At 34.4% G+C, this 17834-nt stretch overlaps 2 protein-coding genes across 4 annotated transcripts in view; one reads left to right on the top strand and one right to left on the bottom strand.

Annotated features, from left to right (window-relative positions):
* Window positions 1-640: 640 nt before the first annotated feature.
* On the top strand, window positions 641-7794 carry SYCP3 (synaptonemal complex protein 3). 2 transcript variants are annotated; one of them, XM_070789627.1, is made up of 9 exons: window positions 641-722; window positions 1586-1731; window positions 2535-2598; window positions 2758-2792; window positions 4513-4630; window positions 5441-5540; window positions 6177-6275; window positions 7214-7318; window positions 7447-7794. In XM_070789627.1, exons 2-9 carry the CDS (start codon window positions 1599-1601, stop codon window positions 7498-7500), a joined length of 708 nt encoding a protein of 235 aa, XP_070645728.1. In that variant the 5' UTR covers window positions 641-722; window positions 1586-1598; the 3' UTR covers window positions 7501-7794. The 2 variants fall into 2 exon arrangements, with proteins under 2 accessions (XP_070645728.1, XP_019816730.1); XM_019961171.2 differs by having other exon boundaries at window positions 7214-7794.
* The window catches only part of CHPT1 (choline phosphotransferase 1), a 29764-nt gene continuing 19281 nt past the window's right edge, over window positions 7352-17834 (bottom strand). Inside the window, exons 5-9 of one of the 2 annotated variants that reach the window (XR_011566658.1) lie at window positions 16205-16336; window positions 13545-13703; window positions 12750-12875; window positions 9770-9968; window positions 7352-7526 (exon numbers count right to left, since the gene is read on the bottom strand). Coding sequence is in view for 1 of the 2 variants with exons in the window: in XM_019959886.2 (XP_019815445.2) it covers window positions 7482-7526; window positions 9858-9968; window positions 12750-12875; window positions 13545-13703; window positions 16205-16336 (573 nt within the window). In the remaining variant the exon portion in view is untranslated. The remainder of the gene's footprint in view (window positions 7527-9769; window positions 9969-12749; window positions 12876-13544; window positions 13704-16204; window positions 16337-17834) is intronic. The other variant, XM_019959886.2, reaches the window with a different exon arrangement.

Genomic DNA, 17834 nt, shown 5'->3' with positions numbered 1-17834 from the left:
CATGGGGTCGCTAAGAGTCGGACATGACTGAACGACTTCACTTTCACTTTCATGCACTGGAGAAGGAAATGGCAACCCACTCCAGTGTTCTTGCCTGGAGAATCCCAGGGACAGGGGAGCCTGGTGGGCTGCCATCTCTGGGGTCGCACAGAGTCGGACACGACTGAAGCGACTTAGCAGCAGCAGCAGCAACACGAACAAAACCTAGAAGGGTTGTTTATGGGCACATATATGTGGTAAGAAAACTTAGAAAATGGGAGGGTCCAATGATTCACACAGAATTTAAGGTAAGTTTTTAAAAAACCTCTGAGTAGAAAATGAGGGTGTGAGTGGGATGGAAAGGACTTCCTGAGACGATTCAATGGGTTCTGGTAAAATTTTACTTTGCAAATTAAGACGTATGTGCTTCACATTTCATAATTTACTTGTTCTTTCGCCATTTTATTAAAATATTCGGAAAAATTTTAACTTAAATTACAAAAAGCTACTGGAAAGCGCCACGCCTCATTTTTACTAGCCACAAATTGCCGCTCAGAACGCACTCAGGGTCAGCAGCCTCACAGAGTTCGTCACCTGAGGGGGCGGAGCCCCGGGACCACTGTAAGCATGCGCCTTCCAGCCAGCCAATCAGCGACGCTCCTGGGAGGCGAGGCTGGCTTTTCTCCCGCCGGAATTCGGAGTTTCCTCAGAGGACTGTCGCGGCTGCGAAGTGAACACTTCAGGTAAGGTACTTGGGCAGCAGGAGTGGAGGGTACGCCTGTCCGGAGACATTAACTGCGGTCCTCGGCCATTGGGGTGTTTTTCGGGCGTGAGGAGGGAAGCGTTTATCCTGCGTGGGAGTCTGAGCCAGGGGCTACTCTTGACCAGGTAAAATTTTCATGCTGGCTCTCCCGGGAGCCTCTGACAGGAATTTGAAGGCCTTAAAGCTCTTAGTGGGCAGAGCTGTGAATGGCGGGGAGCGGGCGGGAAGGCCCAGGTTGGGCAACTTGGGTTGAACGTGGCGGGTGGACAGGTTGACCGCAGGAGAAGAGGGTGGGCTTTAGTCTCCGCGCACACGCGCCTCCCCACCCCCCCCCCCCCGCCCCCACCCCCGCCGCTAATCCACAAAAACCATTTAGATTAACTCAGGGCTCCCCTTCACTGATCCTTGAGGCCTGGGTCGTGGAATTCTTACTGGATGTGTTTTTCTGCGGATTTTATTTTGTATTTCTGTTGCTGGCAGTTTGGGGTGGGGTCGTGGTTGATCCTGTCAGTCGCTGATTTCACTCTGTGACTGAAATGCAAAATCTAGATGGGCCTCAATTTATTTAGCCAGAAGCTGGCAAAAGCGGATCTAGAATTCTGCCGCCCTCCCCATCCTCAGAGGAGAACTGTCCATTAAGGCACCCCAGGGATCAGGGGCAGTGCTGTCATTATCTTGTTAATTTTTGCTCCAACAAAGTAAATGAAGAGAATCCTAAAGTGGAATTCAATTATCTTAGTTGATATCTCTCATTTTGAAATTTGCCAGTCTGTGTAAATAGTGTCTTTGGATTCAGAAGGGTTTTTTTTCGTGTTTTTTTTGTTTGTTTGTTTTTTAAATCAGAAAACATTGAAAAATGGTGCCCTCTGGAAGAAAACATTCCGGGAAGTTGGCAAAACCATCCGTGGGGGATCAGGCTATAAGAGCCTATGAATTTGAGCAAGAAGACAAAAAAGATCTGAGTGGTTCAGAGGAGGATGCCATTGAAGGTACAGTAAACCTAACGTTTACTGACCACGTCCTGCATTTTCATGTATTTCATGTTTCTGTTTGGGGGCTAGTGAAGCTTCTATAGCATCTTTCACCTGATGTCTGATAAATAGTACAGAGATTATTATGACATTAACACAGGAAGACTTGCAAAATTGTTCGTATAAAATGGTCTTGGATCCTGATTTAATTCCATCTAACCTGGTAGGCTGCAGTCCATGGGGTCGCTAAGAGTCCCGCACGACTGAGCGACTTCACTTTCACTTTTCACTTTCATGCATTGGAGAAGGAAATGGCAACTCACTCCAGTGTTCTTGCCTGGAGAATCCCAGGGACAGAGGAGCCTAGTGGGCTGCCATCTCTGGGGTCGCACAGAGTCGGACACGACTGAAGCGACTTAGCAGCAGCAGCAGCAACCTACATAGAGGCAGCTTCCCCTGGTGGCTCAGTGGTGAAGAATCTGCCTGCCAATGTAGGAGACTAGGGCTTGATCTCTGGGTCAGGAGAAGATCCCCTGGAGAAAGAAATGGCAGCCCACTCCATAAGTCTTGCCTGGAAAATACCATGAGCAGAGGAGCCTGGTAGGCTGCAGTCCATGGGATGGCAAGAGTCAGACATGACTTAGCAACTAAACAACAACACAACAAACCTGCAGAGAAAGTATTGCATTTATAAATCTGCTTTAAAAACTTGTCTTGGCAGAAAGCTTAAAAAAAGCACAAACCCTCAAAATTAAGATATACCATTAAAAAATTACCAAAATACACACTTAATTTCAAATATTTTTTTTATTGTCATGCAGAGAAGACCCCAACACTTGAGAAACAAGGGAAGAAAAGGACTTCTGCAGCAGTTGAAGATATGGGGTAATATGGTCAAACAATTTTCACCTGTTAGACTTTAAGAACCATCTATTTGGTTGTCCCAAGAGTATTGCATGTAAAATACTGGGTATGTGATATTCCTTCCAAAACAATAAATATTTTATGGATCCTTAAAACTTTTCTGATATAATTTTTTCATAGGGGTGAAGTACAGAATATGCTGGAAAGATTTGGAGGTATGTTTTAGGAGATATATGTGTTCAACATTGTTTTAAACCATATAACTTGTATAATAGTAAATAATAATCAGTGGACTGTAAGACTTTTTTAATGCTTTGTTCTTATATGTAAGATTTTGCACAGATATATGTGATTCAGCTTCATAGATTTCCTTATTAACCTTTTCCATTTGTTGATATGAAAAGAGAATGGTACTAACAATGGGTTAGGAATGGTCTTGTTACTTTATACATGTGTGGGTTTAATAGATTATGGAATTCTAGAACAAAAATGGATGGGAAAAATATCCCTTTTTGTATGACTTTCATTGACTAAGTGATGCCAACACACGCATATCTGTATATGTGTCAGTTTTTCATTTTCTCTCTTTTGTTATTTTCTATGACATTCTTGTGTTCTTTACTAAATGCAGTGTAAACTGAAACCTTTAAAATAACTTTGTTATTTTTACATTATCAAACTATGTAATTGAGAATTAAAGACAGTGTTGCTAGTAAGAGATGTATGAAAATGTGAAAGTGTTAGTCGCTCAGTCACGCCCAACTCCTTGTGACCCCATGGACTGCAGCCCGCCAGGCTCCTCTGTCCATGGGATTTTCTAGGCAAGGATACTGGAGTGGTTTGCCATGTCCTTCTCCAAAGAGATGTATAATCAAATAAAAAAATCATTAAATTGTATGTCAAATATTAGTTACATTAACTATATTGGGGATAGTATTCTGAAAAAAGAATAAATATTTGGCTCTTCCCTATAGATCATTCATATAATCAAATATTTTTTTAAAGCTTTGCCTTATTTGGTAGTAGCAAAATACTTGACCTTATAAATGTATTATTGGAGATGGATATTGGAAATCCCTTGTGGCTCAGCTAGTAAAGAATTCACCTGTCATGCAGGAGACCTGGGTTCGATCCTTGGGTTGGGAAGATCCCCTGAAGAAGGGAAAGGCTACCCACTCCAGCATTCTGGCCTAGAGAATTCCATGATTCCATGGACTGTATAGTCCACAGGGCCGCATAGAGTTGGACACGACTGACTGACTTTCACTTTCACTTGGAAATACCAAATATCTGATAGTATAGGTAACCTCATCATGGTTGATGAAAATGACTATTGATAGTAGATCCATATGCATGTGCTTAGCAAAGAATTATTAGAAGTATTAAAATTTTTATGAAATGCAGTACTTATTGGCAAAAAATGGCCTGTAAAAAGCTCCATGGACATATTTAAAAGAGTTCCTGAATTAATTTATTTAGATACCTACTTAAATTAAGATTTTCCTATGCTTTGTCTCTCTTAGTAAAAAATATATTTAATAGTATCACTATGTTTTTAAAAACATTTTAACTGTTTTTATTCTTTTTAGGATTTTTAAAAAGTTTTGTGTTTTATATAATGAGTTCTAAATTTAGTCTAGTGTCTTATGAAAAAATTAGTCTGTCCTTGAGACCTTTTTCTTCAGTTATTAGCTCTTTTTAGTCATCTCTAAATTAAAATTATCTCTAGTTAAGAAAATAAGAATTGAGATACCAATAACTAAAATTTTTCTCAGGAAAAAAAGCAAGCAACTAATCATGCTTTTTGATAGTATGTGTATTTTTTTTTAATATCTTCAAAATTCTTGAACCAGCTTTATCCATATTTATTTGAATATGTGGGAATAAATAACATACTTTCACATTAAATTTAATGAATATCTATTTTCATTATAGCTGATATTAACAAGTCTCTTCTTGCCAAGAGAAAGAGACTAGAAATGTATACCAAGGCTTCTCTCAAAACCAGTAACCAGAAACTTGAAAATGTTTGGAAAATCCAACAAGAGCAAAGGTAAAGTTGTTGGTTTTTTTCACTGCCACAACATTTGTATCATTCCTTACTACTCATGGGTACAAATTATGAGAAGTATTATCATCTTCAATTTATTGGGATCTCTAGTAAAAATTATATTTGATTTTCCTCTAAGTCTTTTAGTCCTATAACTTTATTTCTTCACAGACTTGAAATACATTTCCTAGAAATCAATAAAGGTGACCTCTTTCCCCTTTTAAATAATGATTGAGACTTTTTTTAAACAATAAAAGTAATTTATTTTCATTTTAAAAATACGCTAGCTGAATAAAAGTGTCATATAAACCATTGATCTTATAACAGTTAACTATTTAACAATATATAAAATGATCACCTTATATATTATAAACAATTTGTATATTTTAGCTGAATTAACTGTTCTTTTGTACAAAATCATTGTACCAAAATGGGGAAAAATTAAGTGAAATATTTCTATTTGAAAATCTTCTATAGTAACTTCAGTGAATCTATCATATCATAACCTGTATTCAGTAGGAGAAAATGAAAAGTAAATTGCTTGGAGATAAAATGGACTTTTCTGGGAAAATGTATATATATAATAAAACTCCACTAGTTTTCAAGAGCTAAAGTGCATGAGAGGATTTTGAGGGTTTTTCTGTTAGTTGGTTAGGAAAATAAATATTTCTGGAATCAGCATAAGTCATACTTCTTGATTTCACATCTGGAAATTTGATACTTTCTCTTTTATTATAGAATAATTACATCAAATCAATTTTGTTTTGATAGTTGTTCCACGTTGATATGAAATATAATAATATTGTTTTACAGGCAGAAGCTTAACCAAGAATATTCTCAGCAGTTTCTGACTTTGTTCCAGCAGTGGGATATGGATATGCAGAAAGCTGAGGAACAAGAAGAAAAACTTGCTGTTAGTATTATGCTTAGCTTTGTAGCTTTATAATTAATCTATTATAACCAAGTTTCAAGTAGAAGTGGAGAGCCTGGCCTTGTAGTACACTCATGGAACTCAGTCAGGTTCCATTACCTATTGCTGGCTGTGAGTTTGGTTCTGCTGAATGGTAAACCATAAGTACAGGCACATACCATATATAAAAGCTGTTGGTATTTGCTTCCTACCTAACACTTTGTTAATATGAAGTTTGCTATTAATACTATGTAGAGGTTATAGTTATTGATAATGACAAAATCTAGGTTATGAGTATGTAAGTAATAGATAAAGTAGGGTGAAGGGCAAAAACCATTGGTTGAAAACAGGCCAAGAAATTGAAAGATCAGCAATATTGGAAGGATCATCTGTGTTGACGTAGAACTCAAGAAGAATTAAGACATGTTTTGAGCACTGTTGAGATTTCCTATTCAGTGACTAGCTGGATTATTATTGTATGTAAGTGGTGAACACATTATCTAAACTCATAGTAAATGTTAAGATAAAATCTGAAAAATACTGATTTAAAAACTATTCCTTTTAAGTTTAACATAGAATTATTTTTTCCTAAATTTTATCCAAATAGTTATTACATAATTTTTTCTTTTACATTTGCAGAATCTGTTTCGACAGCAACAAAAGGTTTTTCAACAATCTAGAATTGTTCAGAGCCAGAGACTGAAAACAATTAGACAATTATATGAGCAGTTCATAAAGGTTTGTTGTATTTGTTAACATAATACATTCTTATAAAATATAGTTTATATGTGGAAGTAGAATATAATTTTTTTCTCAGTTTAAGGGGAAAACATTTTGCTTACACATTTTAAATTCTTAACTATTTTCCATTCTGAATTCATTATATAAGTGCTAAATGCTATCACTGGACATTATCACTTGGTGTAGGAACTTTAGTACTATATTTGACACCTCCATTTCCCTTATTCTTCACCACTGCTACTGCCCTAGTTCAGAACCTTGTTATTCTTTGCTTATACTATAAACACTCTTAACTGATTTTTCTGTTTACCAACCCATCCTTCATGGGTCTGCCATACTGTCTTCTGAAAACATTATCTTTTCCCTCCTGAAAAACTGTCAGTAGATTCTCATACTGAATTCTTAGGTATTCAAGATTTACCCCCACCCCCCAATAATATGATCCTTTTTTTATGCTTCAGTTACTACATTCATCCTTTGCTTCCACCCTTTCACATAATTGCTTTCTCTGAACTCTGCACTTTGGTGCTGTTGTTTATGTGCTTGCCCTAGAATACTTTTAACTCCTTTTCCCTTACCTTTTCAATCTTATTCTTTTGGCAACTAAATTGGAATTAATCCCCATTTTCTACTACATAGCTACAGCAAGTTGTGCTTCTATTCCTTTTATAAAATTTTGTTATTTTTTGTTTATTTCTTCCAGTGAGAAGGTACACCACTGTTGTAACTCCTTTAATAATATTTGATTTATGATGGTATTTTCTGTTCCTTTAGTGGATATTTTGGTTTTCATGTATTAGAATATTTTTATTTGAGATAAATAATGTGCATTGTTGAATATTAAAAAGTTCCTACTTTTGAAAATTAACTGCATAAGTTTTGAAACTGAGATGAAAAGTGGTGGTTTGTAACTGACCTAGCTTTTTGTGTTTTAGAGTATGGAGGACTTGGAGAAGAATCATGAAAATCTACTTACTGGTGCACAAAATGAACTTAAAAAAGAAATGGCTTTGTTGCAAAAAAAAATTATGATGGAAACTGTAAGTTGTTATTCAGAACTGTAAAAGAAAGTATTAATGTAAGCATTGAAATATTTTATTTGCTGAAATATGTATTAACACTTATCTAAAAATTAAACCAGTGTTTAATATCTTCTCTCATGTAACAGCAGCAGCAAGAGATGGCAAGTGTCCGAAAGTCTCTTCAATCCATGTTATTCTGATGACTCTTTGGAGGAAGAACTTGAACCTAAGTAACATGATACAATTATAACATTAGCTAATAAGTCGTTAGAGTGATTTAAGATTCTGGTTTAAAATATTATATAGTATTAATCATTGCAAGACCATTCTTTTTGTTCACCTCCAAATATGAACTTTTGTGAGGAGCAGCAATCCCTAAATTATATGTACCACTTTGCTTCAGCTCTTTAATAGTGCTAGTGATAATATAGCAATAGTGAATTTTTCTAACATTTGTCATTTAACTTTTAGCAATAAAAATGATTTAATTGCAAGTTTTGGCTTCGTGTATTTGTATCACTTCCAAAAGGTAGAAAACACAAGTATAGATGGTTAATGTTCTTATTTAAGGAAAAAAAACATAAAATCTATTATATGTACATCCTTTCATGCATATTCATGAAGTTACACTGCCAATTCTAATGAAAATAAGATTTCAAAAATATATTCTATTGACTTATAAAACTTATTAAAAGCAACTTAAGTTTCCCTTCTGGAATAAATTAAACTGCTAAAATCCATTTTAAAAAACCAAACAGGATATATAAATACTGTTTTAAGGCATGGATTTTTGAATGTCATTTCTACAATGACATCAAAATGCCATTTAACTGGGCTCAGTCCATAATTAAATGACATATGCCCTTAGTAAGGATTAAGAGCATTTCATTAACATACCTAATTACTTATGGTTTAAGTACTTCACATCGGTCTTTAACTATAAATTACATAGAATGTTTTGTTTTCCAGTTTCAATATTCAGTAAATATATGGAAGTTTTTACATTTATTTCCAAACTAACAGTTAATTCTTATACCTGGTATTTTAAAATGTGCACTTTTTAAACAGAGAAAAACATATTGAACACTTAATAAATATTGTTTCAGCAAAATAAATTTTAAATATTTGGGTTAAACTTAGTATTTTTTGCTGAAAATACTTTCCCTGAGTTATTCAAAACAATATGCCCAATAGAAGGAGAGAAGAGTGACTTTGTCTTGTTTCTCCATATTTAAAATTCTAATTTTTGTCTCATAATCCACCTTTATTTTAGGTTTTCCAAATTTTAAAAAACAAATACATACTGATTCTCTTCTTCTGGATCAGTTATATTGGAAGAAATTAGTCCTCCATCATTAACAAATATCTGACATTAGGGACAGTTTACTTCCTAAATTTTTGCATTTTGTAAAGGATTTCCCTTTTAAGCCAAAGTACATGTTGGATTATAAATTTTAAGTACTATTCAAATTAAGCTGTTCGTACTGAATTTTTACCAATTATTTTAGAAGCAAAATAAGTACTCCAGAGTATATTCATTGTACTTAACATATTTCCTTTTAAGGAATATCAACTTTTGCTCTTTTTACAACATGCCTTTTTCTTGCTTAAGATACAGTACATGTTCATTATTTCTTTTTTAAAGAAATGTTTTCAACATATGGCTTATGGTCTACAGAACTGTTAGATAAAAATTACAAACAGGTAAGATGAGAATTGAGGATCTGGGTTACCAAAGAACCATATGACAGTTCTATTATTCATAATGAGCAATAGAAACATTTTGAGAGTGGAAAGATAAGAATCAATATTTAATGTACTTAGTGACTGAATAAAAGATACTTATTTTATCCCCATTTTATCTTGAGTGAAAGTGTACTTTAAGTAGCTTTAGCTGATATTCTAAAGGAAAGATACTTTTGTCATGGTTTCATAAATTACTGATTTTCTTACATGTCAATTGTGCTTAGGCTACTGTTTTTATTTTTCACAAATGGAAATGTTTAATATCCACTTTTTTGTGACAATGAAACTTAGAATATCAAGGAATAATTGGCTCTCACTGTAAAGATGCTTACATTTGACTCAATTACAAGTCTATGCACTTATGCAATATTATGAATTCATTTATCAATTCTTAGCAATCAAAGTAACCATCTCCCTCAAGATGGCTAAAATCCTCTGTCCTGAATTTTTATGTAATCCTTTGGCAGAGAAAACCCCAACTGTCTGATAAGGATTTCTGAGACAAACAGATTGCTCTTTAGAACTGTAGTGGTTCACTTTCTTATACTTAGAAAATTGAAATTTCCTTCTTTGGTTTTGTTTAGAATTAATTTATAGGTTGTATTACTCTGATAATACCTTGATAAGAAATGTTGATAATGAGGGCTTTGCAACTAAGATACAATGGATCTATAGGACTTAATTTTTATATTAAAATATAACCTTATTTGATAATATACTAGCCTCCTGCAAAGAGGGATTCCTTCACTCATAGGTTCCCCTAACTGCTTCTCCTCTTTTCCTTGGGATATTAGTCAATATGCTTGTGAACCTGTTCAGGTGCTTGATGACATGAAGTCTTGAAGATACTTAGATGAAGGTGTCTTGAAATTTGCAGGCACAAAGCACTAAAGTACCTCATCATATCAAGTGAAGAAATGACCTTTAGAAACAAAAAAAGAAAATATAAAATGGATTATGGTCTATCTTTTCTGAAGTAGCAGCTATTTTTTTCTGTCCTCCATCCCCTAATCTCAAACCTTAGCCAAAAATTCTTCATCAAAAATATTACATTTTATAGTTTGTATTTGGCTTTCACTGTAGTCCTCTGGAATATGCAGGGTATTTCACAGATTCAGAAACTGAGCTCAGAGTGATAAAAGGTCTTAACTAAATTACAAAAGCTGAAAAACAACAGAACTCAAGTCTTCTGACTCCACATTCTTTCAGTTTTCTGCTGTGCAACAAAGCCACCAGTTTTCTACTAGAAGGGGCTGTCAGTCATTAAAATTGAAATCACTCCATCATATACTGTTCTTATTCCTGTGAAAGTAGTTGTAAGACAGTAAAGGCCTGGAAAAGACACCATAGTTGAGGGAAGGCATACAAAAATTGTGTTCTTTACAAAATTAAGGAGGAAGGCACACTATTTAAGAACTTTCCCAGAGACTGGGGGCAAATGCTTCCTTTCATAGAAAGGAGCCTCGTGGCTCTGTTGGGAGAATATTCTCACTGATAAGAGGAAAATCTTATTTACTTGAAAAACTCCATCTGACTTTTCTCTCTCTGAAGCAAGAACCTTTTCTCTTAAGGATGCCAAAGGACACAATATGTTGGTTTTGGTCCACCCGGTGTTTGCTTGTTTTTAACTGTGGTTAACACTTTGTTAACCACAATTAAACTGAATTAAACTTCCTTAGCATAATCTCCACCACTGATGTAAAACCAGGCCAACTCACTCATTACAAGTTAGGTGCTTGAATTTTTAACACCTGATATTTTAATTACACTCATTCTATTTGGTAATACTTATTTAAGTTCACCAAAAGGAACCCTACATTGAATTTTCAGATACTTTGAAAAATCACCCCCTATTTCTTAAATTTAGATTATTTTGTAGCACTAATAATATTTATAGTGGATAGTAATTTTAAAGAAATAATTCTTTCAAACATCTTTTAGAATATTGCCTGAGAACCTTTCAAGGATTAAGATTTATATCTCACCACTATTTGAAGAATGGAAGACTTCTGAATAAATATTATTAATTTACTCCAAAAAAGTATACTATAAAACCTAGAATAAAGGATGATCACATGTACCCCATTGATCCATGCACAGAACAGATAGGTTTTAAAAAACACCTGTCTCTAGTAAATAGTGTGAGATCATTCAAATTATCAAAAGGTTCAATGTTTCTTTTAGCTCACTTTAATATTAATTTTTGTATATCTCTAACAATTTGGTGAAGTCTAGTGAGGTCTGGAGGTGAGGAAAAATGAGGCAAAATTGTCCAGAAATAGCACTAGTTGAAGCCTAGCCATAAATGTCTCAGAAAAATTTTTAAAATGTTAAAATTGCCTTCTTTGTGATTAAAATGTTAGAAACAATGATTTTCTTTTCCTTAGATGGCTAAAGCTGCTTTCTTACGCACCATAATCCTATATTTTATAATTTTTAAATAGAAATTATGTATTATCTGTATCACTTTTTTAAGCAGGATGCAAGCTATGAGAATTGAATTTGCTTGATAAGAATCATCATTATTAATATAAATTTTGCACTATCCTCAAGGGCCATACACATATATATGGTTGTTTACTTCTAGCACAAATGGTCCTGGAATCCTGTACTTGGTTGTACCATCTGTTCTGTTTCCTCAGTATTAGCTTACATTTCTTGATGAAGTAGTGCCCTCTGCTAACCCAAATTCCATTTAATTTACCTGTTATCTGCTGTAAGTTCAGAGTAATTCTAATAACCTGGACTAAATAAGACACTAATTCATGTTTGTAAAGCTTTGCCAGAGAGTGAAGTGATTTTTGACAATTTTGTACTTTTTTTTTAACTTTTATTTGCGTTTATTTTTTGCGGCAGTTATTCCCAGGCCATAAGTTTTTGTTTCTTCAGTTTCTTCTGGGATATCTTTTTCTCCTGTGCAGCTTCCTCTTCTGGTCTAGGAACAATCTATTCTTTTTCAGTAAGGATCATCTCAGTGTGGCAGGGAGAGCTCATGTAGGGATTGATACAATCGTGAGCTCTTTTAAGTCCTGCGCTGCATCTTGGGGACTTTGTTCACCTGGATGTGCTCAATGACCAGAGAATCTACATCTAAGCCCTTAAGTTCAGCATTATTACTCTCTGCATTTTTAAGCATGTGCAGTAAAGATTCACCACTCTTTTTGGCCACCAACCCTGAATCCAGCCCCACTGTTTGGCCTGTACAAACCTACCAACTCCACCATTGTAACGACGGAATGGCACACATTGCCTCTTTAAAGTGACATCCGTCAGATACTTGGTGGCTTGTCGGATATGCATACCCTTTATGGCCTGGGCAGTTTCACGAGTGTTCTTAAAGTGAACACGAAGATTTGAACCTCTTGATCTGCATGATTTTGTGGGGTTTTCTGGGTTGAGTGAATAGTATACCATTTTTAGAGGTCACCTCAGGCCACTTGTACTGTTTTCTGGTACTATATTTTTTTAAGGCACACAGTTTTGTTTTTAAGGATTTACATTGTTGGAACTGTATCTTGATGTATATGTGGGCCATATTCAAACATATAAAAGGAACTTTAAAGAAATAATTTTAAATGTTCAGAAATGCTTAACAGATTAGAAAGTCAGGGCTACCTAATACCTCACTGAAATGACTCTTAAGCATAGTATTATCTGACATTTGTTGAAAATAAATAAAAAATCTTAGCAAAAAGGTACTTACCATTGCTATCCATAGAACAATATATTCGTCTACAAAATTATTAAAGTACTGGTCTAAAAATAAAAGACCTGGGCCAATAAAGACAGTGTCTTGAAGATACAGTTCACTTTTGGTCATGTGAGCTATCTATAAAAAAGTAAACAAAAGAATTTCACTATTTTAAATGTTTTATTTTCAGGATAGAAATAACTAAATCTTTAATTTACTGTTAAGATAAGGATAAAAAGGCCATTTGGGCTGCCCTCATAGCTCAGTCAGTAAAGAATCTGCCTGCCATGCAGGAGACCTAGGTTTGATTCCTGGGTCTGAAAGATCCCCTGGAAAAGGAATGGCTACCCACTCCAGTATTCTTCCCTGGGAAATTTCAGGGACAGAGGGGAGCCTGGCAGACTACAGTCCATGGTATCAACAAGAGTTGGACACAACTTAGCAACTAAACCATTACCACCACCACCACCAAAGAGACCATTTAATCTCACATTTGATATGGGAATATTGAATCTAAAATCTCTCAAATTCAGGACAGGTAGCTTGTTAAAGTTTCCAATATTTAAATTCCTTGATATCAAAAGGTTATAACTGATAATAATTGTTAAAACAAAAAAGAGAACTTACACTAAGGAGTCTTGTCTCTGAATAAAACGTTCATTTACAGTATTACTTGGAGCACAAATAGCTAACTATTTATTGTGATAACACCACAAAAAACCTACCCATTATATGAAAGAGTTTCCAGTTTTGTATTTGAGGAACAAATACATTATTTATACCATGAATAATAAAAGAATTTCTTACCACCAATTTCTGTGAGACTTTAGCAAAGACACATCCAAACATTAGGGTATAAAGACAAGGATGCTTTTCAAACAAATTAGTTGCTGACTTTTTATAAATCATTATTGCCAGTATAATAATTATTCCTATGTGGAGTCCAGGTGATAAGACACTGGTACCCTAAGGGATAAAGCAGAAAATCAGCACCACATTTTAACAATGCATTTATTACACTGCGAATATTTTCTAAGCATCTACTTTGTGTTAGGAACTAGAGACCTAGAGAAGAGTATGATGGTATATGGCCTAAAGGAGTATATAGACCTTAGCTGTGCTTTTCAAACTTCTACAGAACCCTACCAAGGGTTACAAAGAGGTAATACAGTGCTACAGATGTTTCATTCCAATTTTATATGAATATACATTTTAAGCTAATAATCACTAAAAAAATGACATCATTTATCTTACACTAAATTTTACCATGTGAAAGCCCATCAACAGTCCAGTTGCCAAGTTAACATATTTTTGTGAGATACTGAAATAAAGCTTAACCTGCCACTTTTATACAATATCTTAATCATTGATTAGGAGGACTTTAATTCTAGTCACTCACTATACCAACATCCCACCCTGCCCAGCCTTTTACATTTAGACCACAAGTGCCCTCTTATGTAGCACTGTACAACTGAACCCATTATATTTTTATCTATATGAATCGGGATTCTGTCAGGATTGCTTATTCTGAACAAAATACTGTAATAAATTTGATATTAAGGCTTACTAAATACATAACCATCAATTTAAATGTATCTGTTAAAACTGCCTTATTCTTTATTAAGTTTATATGTAATAAGTTAGAACTTACACTGTTATGAATATTTTAAAGTCATGTCAATAAAACACTATATAGTAATGTTATAAATATTTATGCTACTAAAATGCTGCTTTAAAATCATTGACTGTGCTGGGTTCTTTGTTGCTGTGTGGGCTTTTCTCTGGTTGCGGGGAGTGGGGGCTACTATCTAGCTGGGGTGTACAGGCTTCTCATTGTGGTGGCTTCTCCTGTTGCAGAGCACGGGCTCTAGAATGTGGGCTTCAGTAGTTGTAGCTCCCATGCTCTAGAGCACAGGGTCAATTGTTGTGGCACACGGACTTAGCTGTACTTCAGCACATGGGATCTTCCTGGACCAGGGATCGAACCTGTGTCTCCTGCATTGGCAGCAGATTCTTTACCACTGAGCCACCAGGGGAAGCCCTTAAAATGGTGCTTTTATCTGTTAATTTTATTCAGGGAAATCTGCTGCTAAAAAAAAACACTGAAAAACCACTGGTTCAAGAATTTGAAATCAACCACTTCTTAGAAATAGTGTTTGATTTCTTGTCTCCCTTCAAATATTTAATCAATTATTTCTTAGTAAAATATTCTCTAAAATGGACATTGATCCTCGCTAAGTTTATCATTTTTAGTGGAACTCACTTTCCAGCTAGTGCTGTATTTTATCATCCATGGTCAAGCAACAAGTACTCTTAAGCCCTTTATGCAGAGTATTCTAACATTTCTAAAACAATTCTGAAGTCAACTGACAAAACACCTCAAAAAACAACCAATTAACTTTCCAAATATATCAGAACTTATGTATCTGAGTTCTATACTTTGCCTTTGAATTATGTATATAAAATATATTCATAAATGTCAATAATATATGAATTATGATTCCTTTCAAATTGTTTTAAGAGCCAGTATATGTCATTTAAAAGAATGAGGTGTTTTTTTTTAAGTAAAAATGCTATATTTCAGGTTTTTACTCCTCTTATTTATTAGGTCTGGCTTCAAGTGACTTTGATTTTTCTCAAAATCAAACCCATCCTTACAGGACAGAAATTCTGAACTACAGCAAATTAAAGAGAATGAACTACAGCTTAAAGGCATTCCAGCTATGTTTTGATAGAAGATGGCATCACTGGAATAAGTTCATAATGTTCAACTACCTTGAAGATGACATTTTTAAAAAAAAACATAGATATTATATTTGTTTAAAAACTGAGCAGAATTCTTTCTGCCTCTTTTCTCTGCAAAAGTACTGAAGGAGTTTTTTTTTAAAAACAAATATGAATAAATACAGAAGAATTATAGATGAGCAAAGTGTAAATAACACAACAAATGCAAGGTGTACCCACTCAAGAACTGAGGCTGAAGTTTTTACCTTTTAAAATATTAGGGTAGTTTTAAAACTATATTTCAGTGATGAAATTTCAATTAAATTTACTTCATGCATAATAAATTGTCCCATATGTGAAACCATGACTTTGGACTGCTTTCCTGACATTCAGTCAGGAACTCACTCTTGCCTCCTCCTCTCCTATATCAGGGCCAGGCACAACAAGGAAGAAAACAAATGGCAGCTCTTAATTATGTACAATAAACAGCAGACGATTACGTGGAATGTCACCAAAGCCTGCTCGAAGAAAGGCTGTATAGAAAGAGGAAAAATGCTGTAAAATCAGTCTGAACTGTTTCAAAAATGCCTTTTTGTATTATGTGCCTAAAAAGGATTCTTTTAAGATATTTAGTTTCCTTCCCTATTTTTAAAATTCATCATATTTTTAGTATCTCTATAGCTGGGTGTTAAGAAAATGTATCATAAAATTAATACTGAATGATGATGAAATTAATGTCTTACTGCTATAGTGGATCCATTCTTGCCAACACCACCATGGAGGATAACATGGAAATAATTTGAACAGGAAAATATTGCTCCACCTACTACTCCAAGAACTGGTAAGATCTTCAATTTTATTTCTAGGATGGGTATCTTTAGGGTAGAGGAAAGAAACACTTCATTAAGAAAACAAAATTTATTTTCCTATTAAACAGTAAAGAAACATTACGATAGAACCCTATATAATAAGCTACCCATTTTCTTATAATCAAACCTTAACTTCTGGAATGTAATCTGAAGTGTTAATTTTTCTTCTAATGGTTTTATCTCTTAAATGAATGCACCAAATTTAGCTAAATCTTCTTAAATAACTGTGATGAAGCATTTCATCTCACAAGCCTTCATCTGACTTAGAGGAAACATGAAAAAGGATGTTCACTTGACTCTAGTACCTCTAAAAGGCAGCATCTTAGGAGTCAGACACTGTGATCTGTGATCTGTATCACAAATGTGACAAATATCACCATGTGTGTGCATGCAAAAATTTTGTGTAGTTAACATCCAGGATTAAATCTCTTTAGCAATATATATTTACCTGTTGGTCAATTGCTGTTCAAGAAAACTTCCAAAGGCAGCAAAGGATTTAAAAAACAGTAACAATGAATTGCCAAAAGCTATAGGCTATTGTGTTTGAAAATATACTTTGAAATACTGTACCAAAATTTGTGAAAACTACAGATTAATAATTCAATTTAGAAAATCTATATCTAAAACAAGTATTCTTATTGATGAGAATAAATAGGTATGCTTTCTTCCTATGGTATTGCCAAAATATTGAATGAAATGATTTTAAGATTAAATTCTTCCACAGTATAATTAAATCAGAATTCCAAACTAAAACAACCACATCTGACAATGACCAGAGTTGCCTAACTGCCTGTAAGTCCACATTTACCTTCTAATGGGTATTGGCAGAGCAGCTACCACGAAAGACACATCTACATATTTTAGAGGCCTATGTAGCACATCCTTGATTCTATTATTTATTCTTACATGATAAGAAGGAATGTGAATATCACAGAGAATGTTCCACTACTTAAAAATATGCTCAAAGTCTATTTCTGAGCCTAGTAATATGAATTACAATTGGCAATTCTGAAACTAAATGACACAGAGAAATTTCTTACAGTTTTTAAAAATAGATATAATTTTTAAAGCAGTTTTAGGATCAAAGCAACTGTACGGAAAGTACACAGAGTTCCCATATACTCCCTGCCCTCACACATGCTTCCCTACTATCAACATTCTCCACCAGAGCGATACAATCCATGTGTTACAATCCATGAACTGACCCCGACATCATTATCGCTTATAATCACCCTAGTTTATATCATGGTTTGCTCTTGGTGTTGTACATTCTGTGATAATGCATAATGTATAAATGACAAATGTATAATGACAGGTGGACAGGTATTCACCATTATAGTATCACACAGAATGGGTTCACGTCCCTTAAAATATTCATCCTTCCTTAACCCCATAACCTCTGGCAATAGCAGATCTTTTCAGTGTTTTCATCATTTTGCCTTTTCTAAAATATCATATAATTGGGATCATACAACATGGAGCCTTTTCAGACTAGATTCTTTCA

This window comes from Bos indicus, chromosome 5, assembly GCF_029378745.1.
Source record: "Bos indicus isolate NIAB-ARS_2022 breed Sahiwal x Tharparkar chromosome 5, NIAB-ARS_B.indTharparkar_mat_pri_1.0, whole genome shotgun sequence".
Taxonomy (NCBI): Eukaryota; Metazoa; Chordata; class Mammalia; order Artiodactyla; family Bovidae; genus Bos; species Bos indicus.
The sequence above is the reverse complement of the archived record's forward strand: the minus strand, read 5'-3'. Positions and strand labels throughout refer to the sequence as shown.